At 44.1% G+C, this 17501-nt stretch overlaps 2 protein-coding genes across 9 annotated transcripts in view; one reads left to right on the top strand and one right to left on the bottom strand.

Moving 5' to 3' along the window:
- Positions 1-3162, bottom strand: part of Washc5 (WASH complex subunit 5) — a 41478-nt gene extending 38316 nt beyond the window's left edge. The window contains exons 1-3 of the mRNA XM_075960935.1: positions 3008-3162; positions 806-1115; positions 284-429 (exon numbers count right to left, since the gene is read on the bottom strand). Coding sequence (XP_075817050.1) covers positions 284-429; positions 806-991 — 332 coding nt within the window. The 5' untranslated portion in view covers positions 992-1115; positions 3008-3162. The remainder of the gene's footprint in view (positions 1-283; positions 430-805; positions 1116-3007) is intronic.
- A 22-nt stretch (positions 3163-3184) lies between these two features.
- Positions 3185-17501, top strand: part of Nsmce2 (NSE2 SUMO ligase component of SMC5/6 complex) — a 206020-nt gene continuing 191703 nt past the window's right edge. For 7 of the 8 annotated variants that reach the window (XR_012909640.1, XR_012909638.1, XR_012909639.1 and 4 more), the window contains exons 1-2: positions 3185-3297; positions 7433-7603. Coding sequence is in view for 5 of the 8 variants with exons in the window: in XM_075960966.1 (XP_075817081.1) it covers positions 7447-7603 (157 nt within the window). In the remaining 3 variants the exon portion in view is untranslated. The remainder of the gene's footprint in view (positions 3298-7432; positions 7604-17501) is intronic. The other variant, XM_075960965.1, reaches the window with a different exon arrangement.

Below are 17501 nucleotides of genomic sequence, written 5' to 3'. Positions count from 1 at the left end.
CAGTCTGGGAAACACAGTGAAAGCCTGTCTCAAATTAAAACAAAACAAAACAACAAATGCTTGTTTGCAAATTAATGTTACATTTAAAGTGTTAGCACAGGATCACAAACTGAAGACTGCACAAGAGTTTACTAGGACCTGTTACAGGAGGGGAGATAGAATGAACTACCACAAGGCATGGCAGGGACGAGTTAGCTCTGAGAATGGCATACATGTTCTGCTGGGTCCCTCCTTCTCCGCTAGTCCACCAGAATAAGCTGTCATGAAATTCATCCATCAATACCTGTTTAAGTCTACGATGTATTTATGCACACTTTGAAAAGCTAAGTAGAACCTGGTCACGATTTCTATGTTGTTTTCCCGAAACTCTTCGTCTAAATCCTGTAGCTCAGGTTTGGCTTCCAGTTTGCTTTCCCAGAACTCTGGACCCTAAGAAGGAAAACACACTTGTGTTAGAAGTCATTAAAGGCCTATTGGCTGGAAACACTCTAAGGTTCTTACGTAGCAGAGCGACAGAAGGGAAGATGGCCATGCAATCCTAGAATGAAAAAGCCTCTGGGTGAATCTCAGTCAAGATGAGCATGTTTTTAAATGTATTTCAGGCACTGCACTATGTTATAGGTTGCTCTCTGTAAATGTTGTGTTAGGACTTTCCACCACCACACAGTACCCTTCCTTTCCCTTTGGTTGAAAAGCTGTCTTTTCAATGCTCCATAACTACTTTCCTATTCGAGCCCCGTGGCTCCCAGAGAACAGCTGCTTTTTTTGTTTTTGACAGGAATACCAAGGCCACGGGGAAAAGCACCTTAAAATAGCTGAAGTCAAATATGATGTCTCCGTATCTCTGCTGGTCAGCCCGGTCTTTCAGCCGGAACACAGCTGGAATGAACTCAGACAGCCGCAGCACCTCGGCAATGATGGCATTGCCGCAGGAAACAATCCTCAGGATTGCCTGGCCACAGAGGTTATTCTCAGCCAGGAAGTCCAGCATCGTGACGGCGACCCACTACTCCACACCACGATGGTGGGAATGATTAATGGCCTCAGAGCTGGAGTCTGTGGATCATGAGGGGAAGCCAGGACCGTAGACCAAATGGCTGATCCATTAAAAGAACCTGTATTGAAAAAAGAAAAGTTAACTTTTTTTTTTTAAAGAAATGTGTGTATATACCTTTGAAATACATATACAACCCAGGAAAACTATGTCAATGAGCTCTGGTATGAGGAGAAGGCGTTTATTCCCCAATATTCGGGGAGAGATGAATATTGGTGGTGTTAGGTCACTTCCTTCTTTCTTCCCTTTTACTCAGTTTAGGACTCCAACCTCTGGAATGACATCAAACTCAGGGAAAGGCTTTCCTTCTCAGTTGAATCCCTCTGAAGACCCCCTAAAAGCAGATTCACAGGTGATTTCAAAGCCGGTTGAGAATAAAGGTTAGCACCACAAGAACCTTTGTAGAACCACACCACTGGCCTCTCTTCCAGCCTTTGCTCACTTCTCATGGAAAAAAATGGAGGGTACAGCTCATTTCTGAGCCGGCATCAGGGCTACTGGGCTTGTGCAACCTAGTGTAACCTAACTGCACAACAGACCCTGCTAGTTGATATTTTCACAACTGCAAACATTATAAGTCAGAGACACATCTGGGTATATCATTTCGAGGCATTTATCCAAGACACAGCAATACCACTTTTGGGTATATATCCAAAGGATGCTCAATCATGCCACAAGGACATGTGCTCAACTATGTTCATAGCAGCATGGTTTGTCATAGCCAGAACTTGGAAACAACCTAAATGCCCCTCGATTGAAGAATGGATAAGAAAAATGTGGTACATTTACACAATGGAATACTACACAGCAGAAAAAAATGACAGCTTGAATTTTGTAGGAAAATGAATGGAGCTAGAAAACATTATTTTGAGTGAGGTAACAGACACGGCAAGACAATTACCACAATGTACTCACTCATAGGTGGTTTTTAAACATAAAGCAAAGAAAGCCAGCCTACAAACCACAATCCCAGAGAACTTAGACAACAATGAGGACACTAAGAGAAACTTACATAGATCTAATCTACATGGGAAGTAGAAAGTAGAAAAAGACAAGATCTCCTGAGTAAATTGGGAGCAAGGGGATCTTGGGGGAGGATTGAAGGGGGAGGGGAGAGGGAGTAGAGAAAAATGTAGAGCTCAATAAATATCAATAAAAAAAGAAAGAAAGAAAAAGAAAAAAAAAGAATTTCTTGTCAAAGGAACTTGTTTTTAAGAACAGCATTGTTGTCCCAGAGGACAAAAGATGGATCTATTTTTATCTTTTCATAAAACCTCAGTTCCATAAAGAAGAAAGCAACGATCTCAAATTCAGAATGGATGCTCTTCCAGAAAAGTTCTGGAATAAGCTTGATCACTGCAGCCTGATCCATAACTCCTTAAGAACACTTAAGGAGAACGTCCCTTGTTGTGGATGGGAGCAATAAAACTCCTTCACTACTCCACATCTATACAGAAAATCAGGAGACCAACTGTTTATTTTCCTATCACAGACGAATCATGACCCATTAGAAGCCGCCCCCCCCCTCCCACAAAGAACTTTAGCATCATACCTTAGGTGAGTGAGGGGCATCACGGGCCTGAGAAGAGACTTGCCCAAACTTAAAGTGAGTGACAGAACTTTCATTCAACCCTTTCGCTCGTGTAGAAGCCTTCATGTCAGTGACTACTCGGTTTTCTCGAGAGCAAATGAAAGATCAACCCCATCACCAGGGCACCGCTTCGAGAAACTTCCACACTCAGCTACGGGCTACGTAGCTGAGCATCACCCCTAATGCTTCAAAGATGCGTGCAAGAGAGATTTCCATTAAGGCGTAGGCGATAGCAAGGATGCAGCCCCAACCCTGCTGGACCTAGGTTTCTCCGCCTCGGTGGCTCCGGGGACAGCACCCGACGCGGCCTACGGGAGCTGGGGGGAAAGGACCTCGAAACTGCAGGCGCGCCTCCGACTCACCTTTCAGCCGTCCGACGCTCGCCGCGCAGACTGAGCACCCGGGTCCTTCTCTCCAGCCCCAGAGATCCCCCTAAAGGGTGGAGCGGGACCCTGGTTTCTGCCCAGGCTGTCCCCAACCCATCACATGACTTGCGGGGATAGGCCCGGGCCAGGCATCATGTGATCACTAGCGGGCGCCGACTAATGACGCAGAGCGCGCGCGGGGCGTTTCAGCCACTGGAGTAGTGGGCTGAGGAAAGGTTTTGGAGTCTGGCCTTGCGACGTTCAGGTAGATGCAACTGAGCTGCCAGGTAAATATCGAAGAGGTACCGCGATGGGGGAGGGTTGGCGGGCGTTGTCGCCTCCTTCTGAGCCCCTGGGACTTGGGCTGTGGGCCCGGCCCTTTTCACCCTCAGCAGCGAGACGGAGGCAGCCCCCCCCCCCCCCGCAGCCTCTCATCCTTCACCTCTGTGTGATTAAAAAAAAAAAAAAAGAAAAGAAAGAAATCTGGTTTGAACTGACTTTAAAAGCAGAGGCTTGAAGAGTTGGTTGAGATGTACTCAAGACCACAGGTGCTATTTCGTTTCTGCAGGTAGAGGTAAGTTATGAACTACTGCCTTGATGTGAACGAAGTCGGGGGCTCACCTTGTTGGGCACGGGCAGACCTGGAAATGGCCGTAGTTTTTGTTGTTACTTTGGTGGACTCAGCAAATCCTTCCTGACTACTTCGTTTTCGTGGGTCGTTTCGCAGCTAATGCATGTTCCAGGTTAAGGAGGCCCCTGAGTAAGGGACTGGCAGACGTAAGCAAATAGCTGGCTTTGTAGGAGAAATATGTGGTGGGAACTGTGATGGCATGGAGACGGGAAGGAGCCACGGGCGAGGGAAGGCTTGAAGGGTGTGTATGTCTATGCTGGCGTGCCGGAAAGGGAGACACAACTCTGTTGAAGTTGCCACCTTGGGTTTAAGGGAGGTTAGGGGCCAAGCTTCGTGTTTGTTGCTCTGTGCCTACTACGGTGCCGCACAGAAACATGCAGAGCAGTGTTGCCCTGTTTACGTGAATAACTGGCATAATTGACAGCAGCTCTTCCAGGAATATAAGGGAGGCAAAGTGGTGTCCTGAGCCTGATTAACTTGGTGAGACCCCAGGAAGTGCATGACTCTGTTGTAGATTGTCTTGGAGGCTATGGGTCCTGGGAACAAAAAGATCAACGTTATTGGAAAGAGGTTCTGAGAAGAGGTTGAAGTAAATCAGTGTTTTTTTTACTTACTTACTTTTTAAAAAAGATTTACTTATTTATTATATATATACACAGTGTTCTGTCTGCCTGCATGCTAGAATAGGACACCAGATCTCATAGGTGGTTGTGAGCCACCATGTGGGTGCAGGGACTTGAACTCAGAACCTCTGGAAGAGCAGCCAGTGCTCTTAACCTCTGAGCCATCTTCTCCAGCCCTTATGCCAGCCAGCGTGTCTTAACCTAGGTGGTGATGACGGTTTGTTTTCAGATGACTCTTTGTAGCGAGAGACAGATGCACATGATAGGATTGTATCAGTATCCCTGGCCTCTGCTCCGTGGATACTAGTCCATGTCCCCCAAACTAAAAATGTCTCCACATGGTGTTGAATATTCCCTGCGGGTGAGCCCCCAGGTCCTAACAAGCCAAGGCCTGAGTGAGGACCAGTGTTAGAATGTTCAGATGTCTATATCAGATACTATGTCCCAACAGTTTAAAACTTTTGTCTTTCAATTTTAGAGGCTGAGAATTCCAAGGCCGATTTACCATCAGATTGAGTGTCTGGTGAAGACCTGTTTTCTGTTTTGTAAATGGCATGGCCTTGCTGTTTCCTTCAGTGGTTGGGAGAGTGGGAGGAATGCAAGAGAGCTCTCTGGAGCTCCATTTTTTAGGGGGACTAATTTTGTTCTGGAGGGTGGATCTCGTCACCTCCCCGAAGGCCTTATCTTCTTATACCACCACTTTGGACAGCAGGATTTCAACATAGAAATTGGGGCTGAGGACCCAGACATTCAGACCTTAGCAGATAGGTGAGACTTGGGGAGGGGAGAAGTGAAGAATATATACATGCTGGGGGTGTGGAGGGGATTTGCAGTTGTGAATGGAACTCTAGACAGCTCACAGGAAAGATACGGGAAGCAATGAGAGGCTGAAGGCATGTAAGAGGAGATGCTGATCCCCGAGGAAGGGATAAGGGCTCCAGTGGTGGCCTGAGAGCTGGTCCAGTGAAGCTGGAGGTGTGGGAAGCCTGGCAGATGTGCCAGTAAGGACAGGGAGAAAGGATTTGGGGACATGCCTATAGGAGAGCTTGGCCGCCAGCATGAGCACAGAAGCATGGGACATTCTCAGAGTGGGAGTTGGGAGGATTTTTTTTTTTTGGATTTTTCGAGACAGGGTTTCTCTGTAGCTTTTGGTTCCTGTCCTGGAACTAGCTCCTGTAGACCAGGCTGGTCTCATACTCACAGAGATCCGCCCGCCTCTGCCTCCTGGGTGCTGGGATTAAAGGCCTGTGCCACCACCACCCGGCTGGGAGGATGTTTTTAAGATTAAAGAGAGAAGATGTCTTTGGTTTGCTGTGGAGAATGGTGTGGGGGAGGAGCGAATCGGTGATATAAAAAAGTGGGGAGGATTGCTGAGAGAAGGAAGGAGAAGGTCTAATGTAAAGTGGAGGTGGTCCGCCTAGGCACAGTTAGGTCACTCAACAGGAGAAAAAAAACAAAATGCAGAAACTGAGGCTGGTAGGGTGGAGGGAACCTTTGTGATGGTTTCTGTTTTCTCAGTGAAGTAGCAATCTGAGTCTTCGGTGCAAGTGGGTGAGCAAACATCAGGAGTTTGTAGCGTCAGGTGTCTTGAGTATTTCTAAGCCAGGGCTGTGGGCCAGGCATGACTACCATCTCAGCATTTGAGTGGTAAGAGTATTGCTCTGAGTTTGAGGCCAGTTGGGCTATATAGTGAGACTCTGTGAGGAACCAAAGGCAGAAATAGGGCCCATTTTCTGTACAAGAAAAACTCAAGTAGATGCCTAGAGAGTTGTATGCTCTTTGCAGCTGTCTGTGCTGTGCATTTTATATACCTTTTCCTCATTGTGAGAGCTAAGTCAGGCGTTTTATCGTCCCTTTATTGTACAAGTAATCTGTGCTGTCTCCATGGCGTATTTGCTTTTACCTGAGAGGTATCAGGTTAACATAAATAGTCACAATACCACAATTGCTGATTCAAACAACTTGTCTAACAAACAAGAAGTATCGTCCTAAAGACCAGGCAACTTCTCTGAGCATGGGGATACAGTGGTTTTCAAGGTAAATACTCCAAGACTTTTACTTTCAAGTACTACTTGGTTTATTCTAATTCAGTGGAAAAACTGCCATATGCCAGGCAGCGTTCTATGCCCCAGAATGTTCAGCTTCTGTTCCCTGGGAGCTCTCCAGTTCATGGGGCCAGACGGGCAAATACGCCATGGAGACAGCACAGATTACTTGTACAATAAAGGGACGATAAAATGCCTGACTTAGCTCTCACAATGAGGAAAAGGTATATAAAATGCACAGCACAGACAGCTGCAAAGAGCATACAACTCTCTAGGCATCTACTTGAGTTTTTCTTGTACAGAAAATGGGCCCTATTTCTGCCTTTGGTTCCTCACAGAGTCTCACTACATAGCCCAACTGGCCTCAAACTCAGAGCAATACTCTTACCACTCAAATGCTGAGATGGTAGTCATGCCTGGCCCACAGCCCTGGCTTAGAAATACTCAAGACACCTGACGCTACAAACTCCTGATGTTTGCTCACCCACTTGCACCGAAGACTCAGATTGCTACTTCACTGAGAAAACAGAAACCATCACAAAGGTTCCCTCCACCTTACCAGCCTCAGTTTCTGCATTTTGTTTTTTTTTCTCCTGTTGAGTGACCTAACTGTGCCTAGGCGGACCACCTCCACTTTACATTAGACCTTCTCCTTCCTTCTCTCAGCAATCCTCCCCACTTTTTTATATCACCGATTCGCTCCTCCCCCACACCATTCTCCATATGTATATATATATAATATATATATATTAGGTAAGTTAAAAGCTATAGATTTAAAAAATTTTATTAAGCTTTATTTTCTTTCTTGTTGTAAAAGGAAATATGTCATGGACAGTCTTTAATCGTCTATATGTGTTAGGCTAGTAAGAACTGGGTTTTGTAGATTCTTTGAAGCATCAAGAAAGGGGGTGTTCTCCTTCTTAAAAACTGAAGATAGTTCCCGTCCCCACATTATATTGCGTGTGTGTGTTTGATGGCCTTGGTGTTCTCTGGGCACTGCCTGCAGGTAACTGGGTAGCACATGGATATTGAGTGCAGTCGTCATGGAATGTTACGGCTGTGCTCTTTTCCCATAGGGTTTTTTCCTGACTTAGAACTCTTCCCGTTGTGTTTGAAATTTTAGGTAACAATTTCAAGATGCCAGGGCGTTCCAGTACAAATTCAGGTTCCACTCGTTACATATCCTTCAGTGGTGTGGAGTCCGCTCTCTCCTCCTTAAAAAACTTCCAAGCCTGCATCAGCTCTGCAATGGACACAGTTTCTAGTGTTGCCCTGGACCTTGTGGAGACTCAGAGTAAGTGATATGTAAAACTCACTCTGTGTGTGTGTGTGTGTGTGTGTGTGTGTGTCTGCTCTGAGGTAACAGTGTGGTTGCATTACTCTGGGGATGCCCTTTGCATGTTCTTGAGATAGGCGTTTAATCCTCTGGACACATTTTCTCATCCTGTTCTGTAACCTGGTGTACCATGCAGTGCAGTTGGCCTCCACTCAGAGGTGCCCTAGAAGTTCCTGAACCAGGGCAGTAAGGTTCCTGACGGAGCACATGTGATCTAAAGTTCATGATGTATGTGAACCAGAAGGTACGCGAATGCGCTGGCTCACTGTCACTTTCCGTTGGTTTACATAGTTCATGCTTGATCATGCTGCACATAGGGTCCGCAGATGCCAGGGACACCAGCAGAGGAAGGCCTTACAGGAAGAATTCTGCTTGATGATTTTTAAGTAGAAGATTTTGAACAATACTCATTCCTTTTTGGGGCTAGAGTTATTATTACTTTTTGATGTATTGAGAGCCAGGGAGGTGGCGTAGTATCTTTTCTCTTTTTCCTTAAATGGTTCTATGTTTGAACAGTTTGTGTTGGGCTTTGACATGTTTTTCTCTTTGCCTATCCTGATTGAGTTTTAAGGATCTAAGTGTCAAGTTGGAAGAATTTCTGTTGCTATTTCTTCATGTATTTCCCACTCTCCAGTCTCCTTTCCTTTTACGATTCAATTACATGTAGATGAGATTGCTTGATATAAATCACATAGGGCTTGGTTTTATGTGTGTTTTTTCCTCTGACTTTGAGTAGTTTCTGTGCTGTGTTTTTAAATTCATTTGTCGTATTTACTGTGATCTGCTGTCAATTCTATATAGTGAATTTAAAATTTCTGGTAACTATGCTGTTTCAACAACACAACAGGATTAAATGGAACCTTTTGTGTCCACTTTTCCATTTCTCTTTTTGTCATGTTCTTGTTTTCTTATTAATTTTTTTAAGTTTTATTTTTATGTTTTCCTATTCATTTTTAAAGATTATTATATATAATAGGCACATAAATATATATTATATAATATGCCAATGTAACATATAATCTATATTATCAGGCTTGCGTTGTACATCTTGCCAGCCCCTCTCCATCCTGGAGTCGGTGAAGCATGGTTTTGGTATCTGTTTTAACATCATTGCCTGTCATTGCTGTCCTTTTCTCAGTGTCCTTCTAGTCTGATTTCCTCATGTATATTATGTTGCCAGTTCAAGTTCTGTTGTCTTCTGTCGTAGTTGGCTTCCTTAGCTGTCAACCTGAAACAAACTTGGAGACACCTTGGAAGAGGTAGCCTCATCTGAAGAATTGTCCTGATCAGACTGGCCGTGTCTATGAAGCATTTATTCATTGCTAATTGATGTGGAAGGGCCCAGCCCACTGTGGGCTGTGCCCTCCTCAGGCAGGTGGGCCTGGACTGGACGGGAAGAGTGGCAGAGCAGGCTGGGAGCAGTGTTCCTGCATGGCTTCTGCTTCACACTTCTGCTTTGACTTTCCTCGATAGACGGACTGCAGCCTCTGAGTGGAAACGGATCCTTTCCTTTTTTAATTTGCTCTTGTTTGTGGTGTTTATCACAACAATAGAAAACCGACAAGTTTTTTATTTTTTTTTTTATTTTTCGAGACAGGGTTTCTCCATAGCTTTGGAGCCTGTCTTAGAACTATTGTAGACCAGACTGGCCTCGAACTCCCAGAGATCCGCCTGCCTCTGCCTCCCAAGTGCTGGGATTAAAGTCATGTGCCACTACCGTCCGGCTCTAGGCAAATACACTTTTAAAGAGAGTTGAAATTTGTTTTGCTGGGAAACCAAATAATTTGTGGATTAGGTGGCTCTATTTTTAGTATTGATAAGCTTTGTAATTTGGGTGGGTGTAGGGTAGTTGTGATGGCTATTCTTAGTTGTCAACTTGACTACATCTGGAATTAACTAAAACCCAAGTGGCATGGTACACCTGTAAGGGATTTTTTTTCCTAATTGAATCATTTGAAGTAGAAGACCCACTTTTACTCTGGATCTTTTGAGATAGGACTATCCAGCTTTAATTCAGATCATTTGTTGAGGGCGGATCCAGTTTTCATTTGGGCCCACGCTCTGCTGTCAGCCTGTATAAAGGACATGGAAGAAGGAAGCTTTCGCTCTTTGCCTGCTTGTTCTTACTCTCATTGGCAAATCCATTCCTTCACTGGTCTCAGAGCCTACTCTTTTGGGATTTCCATGTATACTGAAGATCAACTGAGACATCCAGCCTCATGAACAACTACTCATTTCTTGGGCCTTCTGTTGGTAGACCACTACTGTTGACTAGCTGGATCACAGCCTGCAAGTTATTCCAATAAAATTCCTCTCGCTATGTATATAGCTTCTGTCTTTCTTTCTTTCTTTCTTTCTTTCTTTCTTTCTTTCTTTCTTTCTTTCTTTCTTTCTTTCTTTCTTTCTTTCTTTCTATTATAAATCCTGTTCCTCTAGAGAATCCTGACTAATACAGTAGCCTTTAGTAGGGCTAGCATCATGTTGCTTCTCATTTTTCTCTGGAGGTTCAGCAGCTTCACTTGGCTCTGGATGGGTAGAATTCAAGTGTCTCCGAGTCCTCTGCTAATCGTTTGCTTCTTAGCTCCCAGCATTTGTCCTCAGTGTCTCAGGATTCAGCACCAGCCTCCAGGGAATGCCTGGACTGATTCATAGCTTGCTCCCAGCACTGTCTTGCAAGCTCCTGCTGCCTCCGCCTCCCTGCGCTCCAGAGTCTTCTCATCCTTTAGGCTGCTGTGCTCAATTCCTCCCTAATTCTGGTCTGGGTGTGTCCTATTGTGTGAAAGTAGTTACAGCATTATTTTGGCCAGCTTTTGTAAATTCTTGAAAAGATGCCCATGTCTATCCCAGTCACTCCTTCATGTCTGGCAGCATCAGTCACCTATGATCTCTTTAGTGATGGCCTTTAGTGTCTTGACGCTGCTCCATCTGATTTGGATCCTGTTCTTGGTGGTGATGGACCTTAGCTTAAAGCTTGCCAGTCCTTACTTTAGAGCTATAGTCAGTAAATATTTATTAAATTTTTTTTTTTTTTTTTTAGGGACTGGAGAGAAGGCTTAGTGGATAAGAACATTTATTCTTATGTGGTACCCAGATTTGATCCTCAGCACCCACTTGGTAGCTCAAAACCAGCCATAACTTGAGTTCTAAGAGGTCTTACCCACTCTTCTGACCTTCATGGGCACCAGCCATGCATGTGGTCCACATGTATATGAATGCAGATAACACACTCAAACACATAAAAAAGAGCTGGATTTATTTATCCTGATAATTTGGGTTAAATTTGCAGCAAATACTTGGTTTTTTCATATAAAAAAAAGCTCACAAGATGAATTTTGACTAAGTTATGTGGAGAAGAAAACCAGGAGCCGAAGAGTCTGGCCATGTACAGATGCAGTGAGGAGTACCAGTACTGTGTGGAAGATGCCATGAGGGGCAGCCTGCAGTACCAGTACTGTGTCTGTGCAGATGCCGTGAGGGGAAGCCTGGAGTACCAGTACTATGTGTGTGCAGATGCAGTGAGGAGCAGCCTGGAGTACCAGTACTGTGTCTGTGAAGATGCCGTGAGGGGAAGCCTGGAGTACCAGTACTATGTGTGTGCAGATGCAGTGAGGAGCAGCCTGGAGTACCAGTACTGTGTCTGTGAAGATGCAGTGAGGGGCAGCCTGCAGTACCAGTACTGTGTCTGTGGAAGCACACTTCCCATTTCAGTTACTGCCAGGGTAGCTAATAAACATTACAAAGTAACTATTCTGTGTCTAATCCAGTGCTGGGATTTAAAAAGGACACAGATGAGTATAAAATACTTCCTTCCTTTATGACTTTGCCATCTTACTGGAAGACAGATGTGTATTAAAATGCCAGCTCAGTGGGAAATGGATAAGATGTTGCAAGGATGTGGATACTTTGCTAGTGCCTCTGAACTTATGAGGGACATCGCAGACTTTCATAAGGGTACTCACAGATTCTTCAATATTAGCACCAAAACCTGTTAGGTGTTGTCCTTTATATTCAAACTCACGTTCTTAATTTCTGGTAGATGCTCAGGTTTCAGTGATTCCAGTTGGCCTGTATTGTCATTCTCTGCGTCAAAAGCACAGTGGAAACACAGCCTGTAACACACCCAAGGCACGTCCCTGTTCAGCCGTCAGGGTGTGGAGTAGCAGTGTTTATCTCTGCATCACACTGTATGAAGAGATGTCCCTAACGATGGAGATGCAGTAAGTACAGTAAGCTGTGCTGGTCATCAGGTGACATTTCTGTACTGTGAGAGGATGGAGAGTGACACAGTGACTCCACACTGGTGTCCTTAGGTGCCACCGCTGTGGTTCATGTCAGGGCACCCACAGGATTTCCCCACAGGGCTTTTGTGCAGCAGAAAATACTCCATGATAAACAACAACAACAACAAACAGCCATGTCTTATAGTTTTTACAAGTACGGTCTTGATCTGTCTACCTGTGGGCTCTAGTCCAGTCTGGGGAGCTGTTTTAGGAAACTGAATTTGAATGCTGACAAGCAAGAGGCGAATGGCGAGAGAAAGTCTTTCAGAGACAAGGCCGAGGGCAACCCATCCGTGCAAGCACTCGTTCATTGGGGGAGGTTTTTTTTTAAACCATTGAACATTTTGGCTTAATATAATTAAATAGAAGGCATATGTTGTCAATTAAAATGTTACTTAAAATTCAAGAAATTTTTGTTATATTTCCAAATTGTTAGTATAGCTTTCCTTTTTTTACAGGGATTTCCAAGCATTTATAAAAGCCCCAAACTCTAATCATAGTCTATTGTACATTGAATTAGTTCCTCATGGCCTAAGTTACATAAAAATAAAATTACAGACCCTTCCAAAATTTTATAGAAAACAATAGTCTTTAGTATAAGACATTTTTCTTGGTACTTTTTAAAAATTGGCAAATAAAAGTGGATATTTTGGGGCTACCATGTGACATTTTGATACTTACACTGTACAGTATTCAAACCAGTTTAGGCATACCTTCTTAGACATTGCGATGGTTACTTTTAACTTGTTTGGTTGACATAGCGTAGTATTACCTGTTATATATTGCATTATATGTACATATAAAATATACATATCATTATATATCGAAATACATTTATTATATATAATATGTTATATAGTTGCATGTTATATATTATGCAATTCTATCCAGACATTAGAAAGGATAGAATCTTTTATGACTTATTTATTTATTTTTTAAGTTTCATTTTACATACCAACCATAATTCTCCCTCTCACCCCTCCTCCCACTTCTCCTACTTCCCCCTCCCCCAGCCTACCTCCTGTCCACTCCTCCCAAAGGGTAAGGGCTCCCATGGGGAGCCAACAAAGCCTGGCCCATTAAGTTGAGACAGGACCAAGCCCCTTCCCCCTGCATTAAGGCTGAGCATGGCACCTCACCATAGGGAATGGGCTCTGACAAGCTAGCTCATGTACCATGGATAAATCCTGGTCCTACTGTCAGGGCCCCTCAGATAGAACAACCTACACAACTGTCTCCCACATGCAGAGGGCTTAGTTCTGTCCCTTGGAGGCTCCCCAGCTGTTAGCCTAGAGGTCATGAGTTTCTGTGCACTTGGTTAGCTGTCTCTGTAGATTCTTCCATCATGATCTTGACCTCCCTTGCTCATATATTCCCTTCTCCCTCTCTTTGATTGGATTCCCGGAGCTTGGCCTGGTGCTTGGTTGTGGATCTCTGCATCTGGTTCCATCAATTACTAGACGTCTCTATGATGATATGATGACTGTTGGAATATTCACCAATCTGATTATAGGAGAAGGCCAGTTTAGGCACCCTCTTTGCTATTGCTAGAAGTCTTAACTGGGGTCATCCTTGTGGAAGGCTAGAATCTCATCATCTATGAGAACATGGATAGAAATGGAATATACATTATTGAGTGAAATAACCAGGTTGGATGGACACTTTGCTGGTTTTTTTTTTTTTTTTTGGTCTGTTTCCCTAGGATTCTAGAGCTGTGGCAGAAAGACCATAGTTACTATAGTCTGATAGTATGTTTTTTGATCTGTCATTATACTGACTTAGGCGGTCTTTGTCCAAGCTTGTTGTGATGGTAGGAGACTAAATCTTTACTTGGCTAAGTGACAGCTGTCAGATTTACGTTTCAATGAATAATCCAGCTGTAGCCCTTTGTATAGATGTTCTATAGTGAATAGTATCCAGACTTGTATAATGTCAGGTCCTGGCCAGTCAAGGTTTCAAAAATTTGTAATTTTTTTGTTGTGTAAAATTGAAAGAAAAACCTTAATTTAATATTTTATTCTTTGACAATTTCATACATATGTACAACATGTCTTGATCACTTCCACCCTTAGTTCTCTTGTCTCACTCCCTTTGTCCCCACCACAACACTTTTCCTCTCTGTTAAAAAAATCAGAAGGTACCCCCCCCAAAAGCCAGAAGTTCAAGGTAATCTTCAGGCATATAAGGCTTGAACCCAAAAACCCAAAGTCCAACTAGTGCTGTTTGCAGGAGCATGGGCAACCTACCAGTGGTCATGTCCCTGAAGAAGAATGACCCCTTCTCCTGGTAGCCATCAGTTGCCAATAGCTCTTCATCTAGGGATGGAGCTCATGGGTCCCTATCTTGTCTGCACTGGCTTGATCTTGTGCATATTCCTGTACGAATCCTGGCGAATTCATGGGCTTGCCGACCTTGTCCTTTCCAAAAGGCAGCAGTTGCAGCTTCCTCCCCAAACTTTAGCTCTTGTGTTCTTGTCACCCTGTCTTCCTGTGCTGCCTGACCTTGCAGGGAGTCACGCCTCACTCAGGGCACGTACTTCACTGTCCCGTGCTCAGCATTTGCCTTAGTTGTGGTTCTCTGACTTGGCTGCTGACTGCTTGCTTCTCTGGCCAATGTTGAGAGCAGTACTGATGTACAGACAGAATCATAAATATTCAGAGAGCAAGTTGACAAGATGCCTGGCTAGCAAAGCTGTTAGTAGTAAGTTCCCCTTAAGGTTTATAGCCTCTGCTTGCAGGGTTTTGACAAGGTTTCCAGGACCAGGCCTCCAGTTCCCTCCTGTGGACCAGGCGCAGTAGCCGTGCCTCTCTTGTAGGGCCTGCTCTTGAGTAGGCCTGTTGATAACTTTTCTCCCCTAACAGCTCTTCAGCACTATAAAAGTTGAGAGGAACTTTCCAGGTCAGTTCCAGGCTGCCTTAAATTCAGGCCTTACATGCCTGAGGAGTACCTTGAACTTTTGATCTTCCTGCCCTCTGTCTCTAAACTTAGAGATAATGGGCATTTGCCACCATGCCCAGTTTTATGTGCTGCTGTCATAAAGCCCAGAGCTACATGCATGCAAGTCTTTCACTAACTGAGCTACATCCCTTGCCACAAACACATAAGCTTCTGTACTCTTAATTACTTTGCCTCGTGTATTTAAACCCTCAGAATTTAAGATTATTAACGAACCCTTACCTCACTCTTCTCAGAATGTCTAACTCACTTTTCTGCTCTGGTTGTTGTTTTTTTCCTGCTATTTATACTTCCTATTTATGCACTGTGCTGTTGGGTTTGTTTGTTCATGTTACTGTCTTTGTCCTGTATAAGCTCCATCTTTATTGTCAGGTCTTCCCCTTCTATTGCTGGTATGACCTCCTTGGTGGTTTGAATGCTTGGTCACCAGGGAGTGGTAGTGGTGTTGTTTGAAAGGATTAGGATGTGTGGCCTTGTTGGAGGAAATATGTCACTGGGGGTGGGCTCTCTCCTGTTGCCTTCAGGCTGTAGAACTCTCAGCCTGTGTGCTGCCTTGCTGTCGCCAAGGGGCTAAGGGACTAAACCTCAGAAAGTGTGAGCATTGCCAAGGTCATGGTGTCTCTTCCCAGCAATAGAGCACTGATTAGGACAACCTGGTAAGTAGTTAACACATAGTGTATGGAATGATCTGTTTAAAACCTAAAAGGATAGGATGATTACTATAAAATGTCTCCTAATTGTCTAACTCTTTCATTTATATGTATATCTATGTCAATGGATATTTGTGTGAATCACACATTTCCTATTCATGTATGTACTGAATTTACACACAAACATACACACACACACACACACACACACACACACACACACACACAGAGCAGTGAGCCATTTTGTACTCTAGGAGTTGCCATAGACACTTTAAAAAATTAGGTTGTTATAATTTGGATTATGCATGCTATTGCCCTCTGCTGGCTACTGGTTGCCATTTCTGACTAAGGCAGCCAATAGGAAAATATATTACAAACCTCTTAATGTTCTCGTTGTAAAACTTTCCCCAATACAGCTTGCTGCCTAGGAAAGGACGAAATTCTAAGTGTTTATGAACAAATCTTTTTAAAGTGATTGGAAAAGTTAAACCAGGATTATGGCATAGACATGCATGGATAGCCCCTCCACAATAAAGATTGTGTCAATACTGCCTAGGATGAGGTATAGCATATGTGCATGCCCACATGCATGTTTTCACATGTTAGTGAACTTTGGGAAAGTGCTATCCACTTGAGATTTTGCAGATTTGGAAATTAGGAAGCACAGACAGTGTTAAGGCTTCTTGAGGTAAATAATGACTGGAGCTGCCTGTCAGCTAGAGCTCTTCCTAGTTTTCAGAGGGTTTCCTGTGCATTTGTTTGTGTCCCGATTCTGTAGCTGGCCTGGATTGTTGAGTCTTTGACTGTAGAATTCATGTACAGGCATGCGTCTTCCGGTCTCTGAGCCTGACCCTGGGACTTGTATATTTTAAGTTCCCTGTACATGCTTATTGGGTGAATCAGTCAGTCAGGCGTTTAAGGCACTTGAGTGCTGGGATCTAAAAGCCATGCTTGGAGTATCGACTTCACCTGTGGATATGGGCAAGTGCTGCTAACCCGCCGCTCCCCAGCAAGTCGAGAGCTGATTGTTGAACAGCTATCAGCCCTGCTGTGTGACTCTGCAGCAACTTCTTAACCAACTTTGATCAAAGGCCCCAAACCCCACTGTTCTGGAGTAGTGTTAGAATTGCCTGCTTCCTTTGTTGGTGAAGTTTCCCTGCACCTTGATGTAGCTTTAGACATGTGTAAGTTTAACTGTGTCATTGCCATGTGTGTCTTTCTTAATCTTGACCTGGGATAAGCCTCTCGGTGCAGCCAGTTTCCAAGCTGTTGCGGGAAGAGGAGTGAAGGGAGTCGCCGTAGATAAGACAGGCCCATCCGAATGAAGGTGCAGGTAGTGAACGTCACTGAGTGAGGTAAATGCTGCATCCTCGGTCTGTCAGGAAAATAGGCTCACTGAGCTGAAATAACTTAAGCCAGAACACACATAGGGAGTTTGAACACAATTGTTATCTCTAGCTTAGACTCCTTTTTTTCTCTTCCTCCTAGTAGCTGTTGATGGATGGTGGTAACCCTCGACATCTGTGTCAGACAGCTTTGTGTCTCCATTACAGAATACCTGGGATAACTAACTTAGAAAAGATAGATATCTTTGCCTCCTTGGTTTGGAGTTTCTAGTCCATGATCCCTTGGGATCTCTAGTAAGGCAGCATATTATGGAAGGCACTCATTATCCCTGCCAGCAAGCAAGAAAGGAGGAAGAAGGACTCAGGATCTCAGTTCCCATTCAAGACCATGCCACTAGTGACCTAAGCACTTCCCTCAAACCCCTTCCTCTCGAAGGTGCAATACCTCCCAATGCACCAGCTCTATAATACATCAGGCCTTTGGGAGACATTGATTATTCAAACTGTAGCAACTGCCTATTATTGATATGCCCAGCATAGTTGGGTGTATTTTGTAGTTTTAAATGTGGTATATGGAGTCTGTATTATTTTATATTTAAAATGAGGAAACCTGAGTTGAAATTTC

The sequence above is a fragment of the Microtus pennsylvanicus genome, chromosome 2, assembly GCF_037038515.1.
Source record: "Microtus pennsylvanicus isolate mMicPen1 chromosome 2, mMicPen1.hap1, whole genome shotgun sequence".
NCBI lineage: Eukaryota > Metazoa > Chordata > Mammalia > Rodentia > Cricetidae > Microtus > Microtus pennsylvanicus.
The sequence above is the reverse complement of the archived record's forward strand: the minus strand, read 5'-3'. Positions and strand labels throughout refer to the sequence as shown.